Consider the following 18,065-nt stretch of genomic DNA (forward strand, 5'->3'; position numbering starts at 1 on the left):
TGATTTCACTAAGTATGCTCCATGTATTAAATAAGACAACATTTAATGAGGCCTAATAATAAATGTACACAGTGATTTAAACATCCCATCCATACACCACACTAAACCTACACATAGTCTGTGTCTGGAAAGGCATCCTATTCCCTAACTACTGTGACACTGCAGACACAGCTATCCTCTCTTTAACAGTTAGGAGCCAAACGAATGTGGCCAAGAACTCTAAATGTAATTATGTCACTCTTGTGACTTGCTGATGCAATGATGTCACACACAAATCATCATCACCATGGTGATGCGCCATGACATAATTTCTTCAGACGGTTGAAATGCTGTTGTCGAGGGGGCGTGACCACACTACCCTGCAGGTGTCACGTGTTTAACCAAAGTCTTATAATCAGTGACATCATCATAGATGACATCATCATCGCCTTCTCCATGGCGACTACGTTGTCGCTCCTGGCAACGGCTCACGGTTTGGAGCACGGTCACTAGGCGACGGTCCAGGGCAGAGAGGTGCAGCTCTGAGAGGAGGGGGGCCACGGAGAATAGAGGATCATGGGAAAGGGAGTCCCTCATGACATCACTGAGACGGTACTGGGGCAGGGAGAGGAGACGCAGATGTAGGAGGGTGGAGCGACGGATCCTAGAGAGAGAGAGAGTGATGGAGTGAGAGCTATGAGACAGAAGAGGAATATATGATGATGCTGGGGTAGTGATGGGGGTTCTACTAAGATAACATACTAAATTGTTTTAAGATGGTCATTTAGGTATTTTATTTCGAATTTTAGGACCTCTTGGTATATATAAAATAAATTGTTACTATCCTACAGAACCACATTGAATAACAGATTCATACATGGAAAAACAATGCAGCAGAAGGAAGTTTGTTTTCAAGTGTCTCCTTTATCTGAGAGTTATGAGAAAGATACGGAATTATTCTATTGTTTTTTACACATGTTTAACCCCTTTGGTTAAAACACCATCGTGTTCCTGAGTCTTATCTTTCCATAGAGTGGTCACATTACTTTGTTAGAACACCATCGTGTTCCTGAGTCTTATCTTTCCATAGAGTGGTCACATTACTCTGTTAGAACACCATCGTGTTCCTGTTGAACACCATCGTGTCTTATCTTTCCATAGAGTGGTCACATTACTCTGTTAGAACACCATCGTGTTGCTGAGTCTTATCTTTCCATAGAGTGGTCACATTACTCTGTTAGAACACCATCGTGTTCCTGAGTCTTATCTTTCCATAGAGTGGTCACATTACTCTGTTAGAACACCATCGTGTTCCTGAGTCTTATCTTTCCATAGAGTGGTCACATTACGTTGTTAGAACACCATCGTGTTCCTGAGTCTTATCTTTCCATAGAGTGGTCACATTACTCTGTTAGAACACCATCGTGTTGCTGAGTCTTATCTTTCCATAGAGTGGTCACATTACTTTGTTAGAACACCTTATCTGTTCCTGTTAGTCATGTTTATCTTTCCATAGAGTGGTCACATTACTCTGTTAGAACACCATCGTGTTCCTGAGTCTTATCTTTCCATAGAGTGGTCACATTACTCTGTTAGAACACCATCGTGTTCCTGAGTCTTATCTTTCCATAGAGTGGTCACATTACTCTGTTAGAACACCATCATGTTCCTGAGTCTTATCTTTCCATAGAGTGGTCACATTACTCTGTTAGAACACCATCATGTTCCTGAGTCTTATCTTTCCATAGAGTGGTCACATTACTCTGTTAGAACACCATCGTGTTCCTGAGTCTTATCTTTCCACTCTGTTAGAACACCAGTGGTCACATTACTTTGTTAGAACACCATCATGTTCCTGAGTCTTATCTTTCCATAGAGTGGTCACATTACTCTGTTAGAACACCATCGTGTTCCTGAGTCTTATCTTTCCATAGAGTGGTCACATTACTCTGTTAGAACACCATCGTGTTCCTGAGTTTTATCTTTCCATAGAGTGGTCACATTACTTTGTTAGAACACCATCGTGTTCCTGAGTCTTATCTTTCCATAGAGTGGTCACATTACTTTGTTAGAACACCATCATGTTCCTGAGTCTTATCTTTCCATAGAGTGGTCACATTACTCTGTTAGAACACCATCGTGTTCCTGAGTTTTATCTTTCCATAGAGTGGTCACATTACTTTGTTAGAACACCATCATGTTCCTGAGTCTTATCTTTCCATAGAGTGGTCACATTACTTTGTTAGAACACCATCATGTTCCTGAGTCTTATCTTTCCATAGAGTGGTCACATTACTCTGTTAGAACACCATCGTGTTCCTGAGTCTTATCTTTCCATAGAGTGGTCACATTACTTTGTTAGAACACCATCATGTTCCTGAGTCTTATCTTTCCATAGAGTGGTCACATTACTCTTTTAGAACACCATCATGTTGCTGAGTCTTATCTTTCCATAGAGTGGTCACATTACTCTGTTAGAACACCATCGTGTTCCTGAGTCTTATCTTTCCATAGAGTGGTCACGTTACTCTGTTAGAACACCATCATGTTCCTGAGTCTTATCTTTCCATAGAGTGGTCACATTACTCTGTTAGAACACCATCGTGTTCCTGAGTCTTATCTTTCCATAGAGTGGTCACATTACGTTGTTAGAACACTATCGTGTTCCTGAGTCTTATCTTTCCATAGAGTGGTCACATTACGTTGTTAGAACACTATCGTGTTCCTGAGTCTTATCTTTCCATAGAGTGGTCACATTACTTTGTTAGAACACCATCATGTTCCTTAGTCTTATCTTTCCATAGAGTGGTCACATTACTCTGTTAGAACACCATCATGTTGCTGAGTCTTATCTTTCCATAGAGTGGTCACATTACTCTGTTAGAACACCATCGTGTTCCTGAGTTTTATCTTTCCATAGAGTGGTCACATTACTTTGTTAGAACACCATCATGTTCCTGAGTCTTATCTTTCCATAGAGTGGTCACATTACTCTGTTAGAACACCATCGTGTTCCTGAGTCTTATCTTTCCATAGAGTGGTCACATTACTCTGTTAGAACACCATCGTGTTCCTGAGTTTTATCTTTCCATAGAGTGGTCACATTACTTTGTTAGAACACCATCGTGTTCCTGAGTCTTATCTTTCCATAGAGTGGTCACATTACTTTGTTAGAACACCATCATGTTCCTGAGTCTTATCTTTCCATAGAGTGGTCACATTACTCTGTTAGAACACCATCGTGTTCCTGAGTTTTATCTTTCCATAGAGTGGTCACATTACTTTGTTAGAACACCATCATGATCCTGAGTCTTATCTTTCCATAGAGTGGTCACATTACTTTGTTAGAACACCATCATGTTCCTGAGTCTTATCTTTCCATAGAGTGGTCACATTACTCTGTTAGAACACCATCGTGTTCCTGAGTCTTATCTTTCCATAGAGTGGTCACATTACTTTGTTAGAACACCATCATGTTCCTGAGTCTTATCTTTCCATAGAGTGGTCACATTACTCTTTTAGAACACCATCATGTTGCTGAGTCTTATCTTTCCATAGAGTGGTCACATTACTCTGTTAGAACACCATCGTGTTCCTGAGTCTTATCTTTCCATAGAGTGGTCACGTTACTCTGTTAGAACACCATCATGTTCCTGAGTCTTATCTTTCCATAGAGTGGTCACATTACGTTGTTAGAACACTATCGTGTTCCTGAGTCTTATCTTTCCATAGAGTGGTCACATTACTCTGTTAGAACACCATCGTGTTGCTGAGTCTTATCTTTCCATAGAGTGGTCACATTACTTTGTTAGAACACCATCATGTTCCTGAGTCTTATCTTTCCATAGAGTGGTCACATTACTCTGTTAGAACACCATCGTGTTCCTGAGTCTTATCTTTCCATAGAGTGGTCACATTACTCTGTTAGAACACCATCGTGTTCCTGAGTCTTATCTTTCCATAGAGTGGTCACATTACTTTGTTAGAACACCATCATGTTCCTGAGTCTTATCTTTCCATAGAGTGGTCACATTACTCTGTTAGAACACCATCATGTTGCTGAGTCTTATCTTTCCATAGAGTGGTCACATTACTCTGTTAGAACACCATCGTGTTCCTGAGTCGTATCTTTCCATAGAGTGGTCACATTACTCTGTTAGAACACCATCATGTTCCTGAGTCTTATCTTTCCATAGAGTGGTCACATTACTCTGTTAAAACACAATCATGTTCCTGAGTCTTATCTTTCCATAGAGTGGTCACATTACTCTGTTAGAACACCATCGTGTTCCTGAGTCTTATCTTTCCATAGAGTGGTCACGTTACTCTGTTAGAACACCATCATGTTCCTGAGTCTTATCTTTCCATAGAGTGGTCACATTACGTTGTTAGAACACTATCGTGTTCCTGAGTCTTATCTTTCCATAGAGTGGTCACATTACTCTGTTAGAACACCATCGTGTTGCTGAGTCTTATCTTTCCATAGAGTGGTCACATTACTTTGTTAGAACACCATCATGTTCCTGAGTCTTATCTTTCCATAGAGTGGTCACATTACTCTGTTAGAACACCATCGTGTTCCTGAGTCTTATCTTTCCATAGAGTGGTCACATTACTCTGTTAGAACACCATCGTGTTCCTGAGTCTTATCTTTCCATAGAGTGGTCACATTACTTTGTTAGAACACCATCATGTTCCTGAGTCTTATCTTTCCATGGAGTGGTCACATTACTCTGTTAGAACACCATCATGTTCCTGAGTCTTATCTTTCCATAGAGTGGTCACATTACTCTGTTAGAACACCATCGTGTTCCTGAGTCTTATCTTTCCATAGAGTGGTCACATTACTCTGTTAGAACACCATCGTGTTCCTGAGTCTTATCTTTCCATAGAGTGGTCACATTACTTTGTTAGAACACCATCATGTTCCTGAGTCTTATCTTTCCATAGAGTGGTCACATTACTCTGTTAGAACACCATCATGTTGCTGAGTCTTATCTTTCCATAGAGTGGTCACATTACTCTGTTAGAACACCATCGTGTTCCTGAGTCGTATCTTTCCATAGAGTGGTCACATTACTCTGTTAGAACACCATCATGTTCCTGAGTCTTATCTTTCCATAGAGTGGTCACATTACTCTGTTAAAACACAATCATGTTCCTGAGTCTTATCTTTCCATAGAGTGGTCACATTACTCTGTTAGAACACCATCGTGTTCCTGAGTCTTATCTTTCCATAGAGTGGTCACGTTACTCTGTTAGAACACCATCATGTTCCTGAGTCTTATCTTTCCATAGAGTGGTCACATTACGTTGTTAGAACACTATCGTGTTCCTGAGTCTTATCTTTCCATAGAGTGGTCACATTACTCTGTTAGAACACCATCGTGTTGCTGAGTCTTATCTTTCCATAGAGTGGTCACATTACTTTGTTAGAACACCATCATGTTCCTGAGTCTTATCTTTCCATAGAGTGGTCACATTACTCTGTTAGAACACCATCGTGTTCCTGAGTCTTATCTTTCCATAGAGTGGTCACATTACTCTGTTAGAACACCATCGTGTTCCTGAGTCTTATCTTTCCATAGAGTGGTCACATTACTTTGTTAGAACACCATCATGTTCCTGAGTCTTATCTTTCCATGGAGTGGTCACATTACTCTGTTAGAACACCATCATGTTCCTGAGTCTTATCTTTCCATAGAGTGGTCACATTACTCTGTTAGAACACCATCATATTGCTGAGTCTTATCTTTCCATAGAGTGGTCACATTACTCTGTTAAAACACCATCGTGTTCCTGAGTCTTATCTTTCCATAGAGTGGTCACATTACTTTGTTAGAACACCATCGTGTTCCTGAGTCTTATCTTTCCATAGAGTGGTCACATTACTCTGTTAGAACATCATCGTGTTCCTGAGTCTTATCTTTCCATAGAGTGGTCACATTACTCTGTTAGAACACCATCGTGTAGATGAGGAAGGCCAACACCGCTGTGGCTCTGCCACCTCCCACTGTAGATGAGGAAGACCAACACCGGTGTGGCTCTGCCACCTCCCACTGTAGATGAGGAAGACCAACACCGGTGTGGCTCTGCCACCTCCCACTGTAGATGAGGAAGACCAACACCGGTGTGGCTCTGCCACCTCCCACTGTAGATGAGGAAGACCAACACCGGTGTGGCTCTGCCACCTCCCACTGTAGATGAGGATGACCAACACCGGTGTGGCTCTGCCACCTCCCACTGTAGATGAGGAAGACCAACATCGGTGTGGCTCTGCCACCTCCCACTGTAGATGAGGAAGACCAACACCGGTGTGGCTCTGCCACCTCCCACTGTAGATGAGGAAGACCAACACCGGTGTGGCTCTGCCACCTCCCACTGTAGATGAGGAAGACCAACACCGGTGTGGCTCTGCCACCTCCCACTGTAGATGAGGAAGACCAACACCGGTGGATGGGGTGGATTGAGACGCAGCCCATGCAAAAACAGATATCTCTATCAGAAACAGATATCTCTATCAGAAACAGATATCTCTATCAGAAACAGATATCGCTAACAGAAACAGACATCTCTATCAGAAACAGATATCTCTATCAGAAACAGATATCTCTATCAGAAACAGATATCTATCAGAAACAGATATCTCTATCAGAAACAGATATCTATCAGAAACAGATATCTCTATCAGAAACAGATATCTATCAGAAACAGATATCTATCAGAAACAGATGGATTTTTATGGAGATGTTTTTAATATGTTACTTAGATTCCTGCGGGGGTGCGGACATCGAGTCTTGGGGCTTAATTATGCACCCCATGTTATACCTGCAGCACTGCTCCAGAGGTGTCAGGATAGAGGGTTCATCTGTAGAGTGACGTCCAAACCTGTAGTCAGCACACAGTGTCAATGTTACAATCAACTAACATTAGTTAAACCTGTAGTCAGCACACAGTGTCAATGTTACAATCAACTAACGTTAGTTAAACCTGTAGTCAGTACACAGTGTCAATGTTACAATCAACTAACGTTAGTTAAACCTGTAGTCAGCACACAGTGTCAATGTTACAATCAACTAACGTTAGTTAAACCTGTAATCAGCATACAGACAGGGTCAATGTTACAATCAACTAACGTTAGTTAAACCTGTAGTCAGCACACAGTGTCAATGTTACAATCAACTAACGTTAGTTAAACCTGTAGTCAGCACACAGTGTCAATGTTACAATCAACTAACGTTAGTTAAACCTGTAGTCAGCACACAGTGTCAATGTTACAATCAACTAACGTTAGTTAAACCTGTAGTCAGCATACACACAGGGTCAATGTTACAATCAACTAACGTTAGTTAAACCTGTAATCAGCATACAGACAGGGTCAATGTTACAATCAACTAACGTTAGTTAAACCTGTAGTCAGCACACAGTGTCAATGTTACAATCAACTAACGTTAGTTAAACCTGTAGTCAGCACACAGACAGGGTCAATGTTACAATCAACTAACGTTAGTTAAACCTGTAGTCAGCACACAGACAGGGTCAATGTTACAATCAACTAACGTTAGTTAAACCTGTAGTCAGCACACAGACAGGGTCAATGTTACAATCAACTAACGTTAGTTAAACCTGTAGTCAGCACACAGTGTCAATGTTACAATCAACTAACGTTAGTTAAACCTGTAGTCAGCACACAGACAGTGTCAATGTTACAATCAACTAACGTTAGTTAAACCTGTAGTCAGCACACAGTGTCAATGTTACAATCAACTAACATTAGTTAAACCTGTAGTCAGCATACAGACAGTGTCAATGTTACTATCAACTAACGTTAGTTAAACCTGTAGTCAGCACACAGTGTCAATGTTACAATCAACTAACATTAGTTAAACCTGTAGTCAGCACACAGTGTCAATGTTACAATCAACTAACGTTAGTTAAACCTGTAGTCAGCACACAGACAGGGTCAATGTTACAATCAACTAACGTTAGTTAAACCTGTAATCAGCATACAGACAGGGTCAATGTTACAATCAACTAACGTTAGTTAAACCTGTAGTCAGCACACAGACAGGGTCAATGTTACAATCAACTAACATTAGTTAAACCTGTAGTCAGCACACACACAGTGTCAATGTTACAATCAACTAACGTTAGTTAAACCTGTAGTCAGCACACAGTGTCAATGTTACAATCAACTAACGTTAGTTAAACCTGTAGTCAGCACACAGTGTCAATGTTACAATCAACTAACGTTAGTTAAACCTGTAGTCAGCACACAGTGTCAATGTTACAATCAACTAACATTAGTTAAACCTGTAGTCAGCATACAGTGTCAATGTTACAATCAACTAACGTTAGTTAAACCTGTAGTCAGCACACAGTGTCAATGTTACAATCAACTAACGTTAGTTAAACCTGTAGTCAGCACACAGACAGTGTCAATGTTACAATCAACTAACGTTAGTTAAACCTGTAGTCAGCACACAGTGTCAATGTTACAATCAACTAACATTAGTTAAACCTGTAGTCAGCACACAGTGTCAATGTTACAATCAACTAACGTTAGTTAAACCTGTAATCAGCATACAGACAGTGTCAGTGTTACAATCAACTAACGTTAGTTAAACCTGTAATCAGCACACAGACAGTGTCAATGTTTCAATCAACTAACGTTAGTTAAACCTGTAATCAGCATACAGACAGGGTCAATGTTACAATCAACTAACGTTAGTTAAACCTGTAGTCAGCACACAGTGTCAATGTTACAATCAACTAACATTAGTTAAACCTGTAGTCAGCACACAGTGTCAATGTTACAATCAACTAACGTTAGTTAAACCTGTAATCAGCACACAGACAGTGTCAATGTTACAATCAACTAACGTTAGTTAAACCTGTAGTCAGCACACAGACAGGGTCAATGTTACAATCAACTAACGTTAGTTAAACCTGTAATCAGCATGCAGACAGTGTCAATGTTACAATCAACTAACGTTAGTTAAACCTGTAGTCAGCACACAGTGTCAATGTTACAATCAACTAACGTTAGTTAAACCTGTAGTCAGCATACAGACAGTGTCAATGTTACAATCAACTAACGTTAGTTAAACCTGTAATCAGCATACAGACAGTGTCAATGTTACAATCAACTAACGTTAGTTAAACCTGTAGTCAGCACACAGTGTCAATGTTACAATCAACTAACGTTAGTTAAACCTGTAGTCAGCACACAGTGTCAATGTTACAATCAACTAACGTTAGTTAAACCTGTAGTCAGCACACAGTGTCAATGTTACAATCAACTAACGTTAGTTAAACCTGTAGTCAGCACACAGTGTCAATGTTACAATCAACTAACGTTAGTTAAACCTGTAATCAGCACACAGTGTCAATGTTACAACCAACTAACGTTAGTTAAACCTGTAATCAGCACACACACAGTGTCAATGTTACAATCAACTAACGTTAGTTAAACCTGTAGTCAGCACACAGACAGTGTCAATGTTACAATCAACTAACGTTAGTTAAACCTGTAATCAGCACACAGACAGTGTCAATGTTACAATCAACTAACGTTAGTTAAACCTGTAGTCAGCACACAGACAGTGTCAATGTTACAATCAACTAACGTTAGTTAAACCTGTAGTCAGCACACAGACAGGGTCAATGTTACAATCAACTAACGTTAGTTAAACCTGTAGTCAGCACACAGTGTCAATGTTACAATCAACTAACGTTAGTTAAACCTGTAATCAGCACACAGACATAGTGTCAAACACACACATGCACGCACACACCATTAAGAAAAACAGATCATCAATTTCATTGTCAGGATACTCACGCCCTCCCGTTGTCTAAGTGCAGAAGGAAAGTGTTGTTGCCAAACTTCTCAAACGTCTCATAGTGGTGTCGGTCCATATTACCTGGATCAAAATAGTTTGTGTTGAACGCGTGTTTGTTTGTTTTATTTTCAGCTTTTTCCTCTTTCTGCTAATTGAAAAGACTTTGGTCTCCATGAACAGCACAATAGAAAGGTATTACTATTACAGTCTCATTACTATTATAGTTCTAATATATTATTATGTCCTGACCCAGACCGACCCATGAGGAAGTCTAGTATAGTCATGTCTATCAGGTCCACCAGTCTCCCTCCCCAGCCCAGACCTACCCATGAGGAAGTCTAGTATTGTCATGTCTATCAGGTCCACCATTCTCCCTCCCCAGCCCAGACCTACCCATGAGGAAGTCTAGTATTGTCATGTCTATCAGGTCCACCATTCTCCCTCCCCAGCCCAGACCTACCCATGAGGAAGTCTAGTATTGTCATGTCTATCAGGTCCACCATTCTCCCTCCCCAGCCCAGACCTACCCATGAGGAAGTCTAGTATTGTCATGTCTATCAGGTCCACCAGTCTCCCTCCCCAGCCCAGACCTACCCATGAGGAAGTCTAGTATTGTCATGTCTATCAGGTCCACCATTCTCCCTCCCCAGCCCAGACCTACCCATGAGGAAGTCTAGTATTGTCATGTCTATCAGGTCCACCAGTCTCCCTCCCCAGCCCAGACCTACCCATGAGGAAGTCTAGTATTGTCATGTCTATCAGGTCCACCATTGTCCCTCCCCAGCCCAGACCTACCCATGAGGAAGTCTAGTATTGTCATGTCTATCAGGTCCACCAGTCTGGTTCCCTTGTTGTATGGTGGGGTCTTCTTCACTGTGTCACAGTAGTCTGGGTCTTTCTCCCACCTGCAACATGACAACAGGGTTAGAGTTGAGACTAGTGTTAGAGTTAGGAATGAGGGTTAGAGTTAGGGTTGAGGGTTAGAGTTAGGGTTGAGGGTTAGAGTTAGGCTTGAGGGTTAGAGTTAGGGTTGAGGGTTAGAATTAGGGTTGAGGGTTAGAGTTAGGGTTGAGGGTTAGAGTTAGGGTTGAGGGTTAGAGTTAGGGTTGAGGGTTAGAGTTAGGGTTGAGGGTTAGAATTAAGGTTGAGGATAGGGTTAGAGTTAGGGTTGATGGTTAGAATTAGTTTTGAGGGTTAGAGTTAGGGTTGAGGGTTAGAGTTAGGATTGAGGCTAGGATTAGATTTAGGGTTGAGGGTTAGAGTTAAAGTTGAGGCTAGGGTTAGAGTTAGGGTTGAGAGTTAGGGTTAGAGTTGAGGCTAGGGTTAGAGTTGAGGCTAGGGTTAGAGTTAGGGTTGAGGTTAGGGTTAGAGTTGAGGCTAGGGTTAGAGTAAAGGCTAGGGTTAGAGTTGAGGCTAGGGTTGGAGTTGGAGTTGAGGCTAGGGTTAGAGTTATTATCTATCTATAGATATAGCTATAGACTCTATACCCACACTGCCAGTTTGCTGCGGCTGTAGGAGCGTTTCCAGGGAGACCTCCAGCTACGTCTGGTAGCCAAGGAGGTGTCCGGCAGCATCATGGCCAGGGAGGCCTCAAGGTTCTGGGGTCGACCACACACAGCGTGCTCCGTACTGCAGTAGTAGGAACACTGGCCATAGAAACACACATTATTCACTAGGGGAGATAGAAGGGGATGGAGGGGGAGAGGAGAGGAGAGTTTGAGTGCACTCTTCTCTTCATCATCAGTGTAGATGACAGGAGAGGCAGCAATTCAAGAGCTGACAGAGAGAAAGATTGAAAATTAAAGAAATTTATTCAGCAAAAATTGCCTTTCCGCTGAATAATATGCAGCATCTATTTTCATATTCCCCACTAGAGAAAACAGAGATGTGAAACATGTAATATAAGGAGAGAGTTGGTAAAGAAAGAGGAGTGAGAGAGAGGGAGATGGGGTGAGTGTGATAGAGGGATAGAGTGAAGGAAGGAAGGAGTGAAATAATGATAAACAGACCAGGAGAGGTGAAGAAGGTCCGGGCCAGTTTGTGGTCAGTGGTGATGTCTTTGATCTCTGTTACCACGTCAACCAGCCTCCCAACGGCTGGGGGGATCCGCCTGTAACCCAACACCCTGAGAGAGAGGGGAGTGAAGAGGAGAGGAGGGACAGGGGAGAGAGATGGGAGAGGGAGAGGTGGGGGGGTGTAGAGAGAGGGAGAGGAGAGAGGCAGAAAAAGATGGGAGGAGAGAGAGAGAGAGGAGTCCATATTTAATGCTTCTCAATGTCTTCTCATCATTCTCCACCATTTCAGTCAGTGGTGTGGTATGCTATATACTCCCTGACTGTTGCTATATACTCCCTGACTGTTGCTATATACTCCCTGACTGTTGCTATATACTCCCTGACTGTTGCTATATACTCCCTGACTGTTGATATATACTCCCTGACTGTTGCTATATACTCCCTGACTGTTGCTATCAAGGTGAGAAACAGACTCATTGTTTACCTGTCCAGGTGAAAAGCAGCGATCTCTGCGTTGTGTCTCTCAAAGTCAGAGAAGTAGTAGAGGTTGAAGTTGGTCTCCTCATCACGCTCTTGTCTGACAGAGACACAGTCAACACAGGAACACAACTATACAGACCATACACAGTCAACACAGGAACACAGCTATACAGACCATACACAGTCAACACAGGAACACAACTATACAGACCATACACAGTCAACACAGGAACACAACTATACAGACCATACACAGTCAACACAGGAACACAGCTATACAGACCATACACAGTCAACACAGGAACACAACTATACAGACCATACACAGTCAACACAGGAACACAACTATACAGACCATACACAGTCAACACAGGAACACAACTATACAGACCATACACAGTCAACACAGGAACACAGATATTCAGACTATACACCCCAAACCATCACAATTGGGTTGAGGTCGGGTGATTGTGGAGGCCAGGTCATCTGATGCAGCACTCCATCACTCTCCTTCTTGGTCAAATAGCCCTTACACATCTTCATCTTAGAACTACCCATCCCGGATCCGGTATAATTGTCATCAGCAACGCTGAATAGCATAGCGCTACAGTCAAATAATATTACTAGAAAATATTCATATTCATGAAATCACAAGTGAAATATAGCGAAACACAGCTTAGCCTTTTGTTAATCACCCTGTCGTCTCAGATTTTGAAATTATGCTTTACAGCGAAAGCAATACAAGCATTTGTGTAAGTTTATCGATAGCCTAGCATAGCATTATGTACACTTAGCATCAGGAAGCTTGGTCACGAAAATCAGAAAAACAATCAAATTAACCGTCTCCTTTGATGATCTTCGGATGTTTTCACTCACAAGACTCCCAGTTAGACAGCAAATGTTCCTTTTGTTCCATAAAGATATTTTTCATATCCAAATACCTCCGTTAGTTTGTTGCGTTATTCTCAGGAATCCACCGGAATTAGCGGTCACGGCAACGCAGACAAAAATTCAAAATTATATCCATAATGTCGACAGAAACATGGCAAACGTTTTTTATAATCAATCCTCAAGGTGTTTTTCAAATATCTATTCGATAATATATCAACCGGGACAGTTGGCTTTTCACTAGGACGGGGAGGAACAATGGCTGCCTCTCTCTTTTGCGCAAGAATCACTCTGAGAGCCCCCACCTATCCACTTATGCAATGTGGTCGTTCACGCTCATTCTTCAAAATAAAGGCCTGAAACTACGTCTAAAGGCTGTAGACACCTTAGGGAAGCCATAGAAAAAGGAATGTGGTTGATATCCCTTTCAATGGTCAATAGGGATGCATAGGAACACAATGGTTTCAAAATAAGAGTCACTTCCTGATTGGATTATTCTCAGGCTTTCACCTGCAATATCAGTTCTGTTATACTCACAAACATTATTTTTACAGTTTTGGAAACTTTAGAGTGTTTTCTATCCTAAGATGTCAATTATATGCATATTCTAGCATCTGGTCCTGAGAAATAGGCCGTTTACTTTGGGAACGTTATTTTTCCAAAAATAAAAATAGTGCCCCCTAGCTTCAAGAGGCTTTAGGTGTGTTTTGGGTCATTGTCCTTTTGAAAAATAAATTATAGTCCCACTAAGAACAAACCAGATGGGATGGTGTATCGCTGCAGAATGCTGTGGTGGCCATGCTGGTTAAGTGTGCCTTGAATTCTAAATAAATCACTGACAGTGTCACCAGCAAAGCACACCCACACCATCACACCTCCTCCTCCATGCTTCACGGTGGGAACCACACATGCAGAGATCATCTGTTCATCTACTCTGCGTCTCACAAAGACACGCCGGTTGTAACCAAAAATCTCAGATTTGCACTCATCAGACCAAAGGACAGATTTCCACCGGTCTAATGTCCATTGCTCGTGATTCTCGGGCCAAGCAAGTTGCTTCTTATTATTAGTGTCCTTTAGTAGTGGTTTCTTTGCAGCAATTCGACCATCAAGGCCTGATTCACACAGTCTCCTCTGAACAGTTGATGTTGAGATGTGTCTGTTACTTGAACTCTGTGCTTGATGGTTCTTGCGACTGCACTTGAAGAAACTTTCGGAGTTCTTGAAATTTTACGGATTGACTGACCTTCATTTCTTAAAGTAATGATGGACTGTCGTTCTCTTTGCTTATTTGAGCTGTTCTTGCCGTAATATGGACGTGGTCTTTTATCAAATAGGGCTATCTTCTGTATACCACCCCTACCTTGTCACAACACAACTGATTGGCTCAAACACATTAAGAAGGAAAGAAATTCCACAAATTAACATGAACAAGGCACACCTGTTAATTGAAATACATTCCAGGTGACTACCACATTAAGCTGGTTGAGAGAAACCCAAGAGTGTGCAAAGCTGTCATCAAGGCAAAGAGTGGCTACTTTGAAGAATCTCAAATATAAAAGATACTGTTCAACACTTTTTTGGTTACTACATGATTCCACTTGTGTTATTTCATAGTTTTGATGTCTTCACTATTATTTTGCAATGTAGAAAATAGTACAAATTAAGTGAAAACCCTTGAGTGAGTAGGTGGGTCCAAACTGTTGGTACTGTACGTGTGTACGTGTGTGCGTGTGTGTCTAAGTCTCTCACTTCATTGGTTTGAGGATGGCCTGTCCGTAGTTAGGAAATGACATCACCAGCTTCAGCTGTGTCCCTCCAGACTTCTGCACTGAGAGAGAGAGAGAGAGAGACAGGTTACCATAGCAACACTTGAACTTCACATACTGAGTACACACTGAGCTCTCTCTATCACACACACACACACACACACACACACACACACACACACACACACACACACACACACACACACACACACACACAAACACACACACACAGGGTTCCCCTGTTTGAAACTAAATAAGGTCATCCAGTGTGTATGTTTTCATCCTGCAGTTCTACATTAATCCACTAGTGGTCTCCTCATACCTGACTCTAAACGTCACAACAGAGACTACCTCCCAGCTATGGGAGAATCTCAACTGCATTGCTTTGATTCCTCACGTCCTCTCTCTTCACCTCCTTCTCAAAACGCATCGGATGAGAAGAGGGGAGGGATTAAGGAAATGCAATTGCAATTCTCCCAATCTGCCCTTCCTCCCAAAGTGTGCACCTGTTCACTTCCCTTCACTAATTTGAAAGGACATGACTGGTATAAGAAATATGTTGGAAACTCCCACTAGCCCATGCCTCCACCAATCCAATGCTTTTGGTGTAATAGTATACGAGTGTACACTACAGGAGATATTATTGGAACTCACCCAGCGATTTTAACAGTAGGGCACTGGTGTAGTAAACTACATAGTGTTCTAGGGTGCTACTTCATTCTCTGTGTGTACAGGACATAATGCCCCCATATCTCCCACCCCCAACAATCAGGCTCCCAAGACCCCTCCCCAAAACACACACCACCCAAACACACCACCCACCCACCCACACACACCACCCACACACACTCCAGGGTGAAGTTTCCCTTTGACAGACATCTAGGATCAGCTTCCCCTCCCCCAATTCTAACCTTAACCCCCTCAAAACTGTTCGCTGCTCTGGCCCCCCAATGGTGGAACAAACTCCCTCACGACGCCAGGACAGCGGAGTCAATCACCACCTTCCGGAGACACCTGAAACCCCACCTCTTTAAGGAATACCTAGGATAGGATAAAGTAATCCCTCTCACCCCCCCTCCCCCTGAAAAGATTTAGATGCACTACTGTTCCACTGGAGGTCATAAGGTGAATGCACCAATTTGTAAGTCGCTCTGGATAAGAGCGTCTGCTAAATGACTTAAATGTAATGTAAATGTAGTGGGGAAATTGCTATACTGATCCAAGATCAGTGTCAAAGAGGAACTTCCCCCTATTCCACCACACACACACACACCACACACCACACGCACACCTGCGCTGACGATACGGTGTGTGCTGAGCTGCTGAGCAAGAGGTGCCATGTTGGGGTCCAGGTGGGGGTAGAGCTGCCAACGGGAGATACCAAGATGGAACCTCAGCCAGGGGGGGTGGCTGTCACTGCTCCTGTTCCAATGGGCTGAGTCATCGCCGATGTCACTGTCACTCACCCTGGGGAGGGTGGAGGGGGAAAGAGAGGGAGAGGAGAAGAGGATTGGAGACACAAGAGGAGAGGACAAGAGAGAAGTAGTTCAGAGGAGGAGACGACAGGAGGAGAGGACAAGAGAGAAGTAGTTCAGAGGAGGAGACACAAGAGGAGAGGACAAGAGAGAAGTAGTTCAGAGGAGGAGACGACAGGAGGAGAGGACAAGAGAGAAGTAGTTCAGAGGAGGAGACACAAGAGGAGAGGACAAGAGAGAAGTAGTTAAGAGGAGGAGACACAAGAGGAGAGGACAAGAGAGAAGTAGTTAAGAGGGGGAGACGACAGGAGGAGAGGACAAGAGATAAGTAGTTCAGAGGAGGAGACGACAGGAGGAGAGGACAAGAGAGAAGTAGTTCAGAGGAGGAGACGACAGGAGGAGAGGACAAGAGAGAAGTAGTTCAGAGGAGGAGACGACAGGAGGAGAGGACAAGAGAGAAGTAGTTCAGAGGAGGAGACGACAGGAGGGGAGGACAAGAGAGAAGTAGTTCAGAGGAGGAGACGACAAGAGGAGAGGACAAGAAAGAAGTAGTTTTAAGAGGAGGAGACGACAGGAGGAGAGGACAAGAGAGAAGTAGTTCAGAGGAGGAGACGACAGGAGGAGAGGACAAGAGAGAAGTAGTTCAGAGGAGGAAGTGGAGGAGACGCCAGGAGAAATAGGAGGGATATTTGCCCTAATGAACTAAAGGATCATGCAGCATGCGTCTGTTATTTCAGAACAATCACACTACTTCCCTAAACTCACCACATCTGTGTGCTCATCTCGCCCGCCGTCCCTTTGGGCTTCACCTTCAGCAGCCAATCATCTTCATGGATGGGCGGGGTTGGCATGTTGTAGAGCGGGTGGCTAAAAAGAGCCTCTAATTTCGACATCCCGGATCCCATAGGCTTAATCCCCATCGAGCCAAACTTTCCTACCCTTACCGTCATGGTGAGTGAGTCTACAGGCCCTTCCTCCTTATGTCCATGACCTACCTTGACGGCCATTTTGGTTGTGACAGCGTCCTTTTCTGACATTTTTTGAGGGCCATTGCTGTCCATATGGGAAGAGTTCACTTTTCTGGTGTCCGGGGGTGTCTTGGCATAGCTGGCGTGGTTGTCCGACATCCTGGAGGTGTAGTTGGTATCCACCAGGGCTCGGAGGGTGTTGAGGTGTGTCTGACGAGGGGAGGGGGCATCACAGTGGTTCTGGTAGACGGAGCGAGATAGTACGGTGAGGAGGAGATGGAGAGAGAGGGAGGCAACGACCAGCGATAGACAGACAGTCCGAGAGCGACGGCGCGTATACCACCTCATCGTTCTGAGGGAGAGAAACAGTTGGAGAAAGACTGAGAGATAAAAATATGTAAAGGAGGAGAAAAAAGGAAGAGAGAGAGAGAGTAGGTGGAAGAGGAGAGAAACTGGATAAATAGAGGTGAAAGGACGAGGGAGGATTGGAGAGAGAAAGAAGAGGAGGAGGATGAGTAGGAGAGGTTGAGGGGTGAATGTGGGAGAATGAGAGAGAAAGTTAGAGGAACGAGGGAAGGAAAGAGTCTCAGAAACAGCATAGAGAAAGAGATAGAAAGAAGCCCATAGAGACTGGACCTTTCAAAAGTCA

The 18,065-nt window shown here is 43.0% G+C and overlaps 1 protein-coding gene across 1 annotated transcript; it reads right to left on the reverse strand.

Moving 5' to 3' along the window:
* Positions 1-3: 3 nt before the first annotated feature.
* Positions 4-17,764, reverse strand: fam20cl (family with sequence similarity 20 member C, like). The gene is made up of 10 exons (XM_065001119.1): positions 17,214-17,764; positions 16,265-16,440; positions 14,957-15,035; positions 12,321-12,413; positions 11,831-11,946; positions 11,313-11,493; positions 10,617-10,726; positions 9,821-9,902; positions 6,808-6,867; positions 4-643 (listed from the first exon to the last, which is right to left on the reverse strand). Exons 1-10 carry the CDS (start codon positions 17,762-17,764, stop codon positions 355-357), a joined length of 1,737 nt encoding a protein of 578 aa, XP_064857191.1. The 3' UTR covers positions 4-354.
* Between the last annotated feature and the right edge of the window lie 301 nt (positions 17,765-18,065).

This window comes from Oncorhynchus nerka, linkage group LG15, assembly GCF_034236695.1.
Source record: "Oncorhynchus nerka isolate Pitt River linkage group LG15, Oner_Uvic_2.0, whole genome shotgun sequence".
NCBI classification, from domain to species: Eukaryota; Metazoa; Chordata; class Actinopteri; order Salmoniformes; family Salmonidae; genus Oncorhynchus; species Oncorhynchus nerka.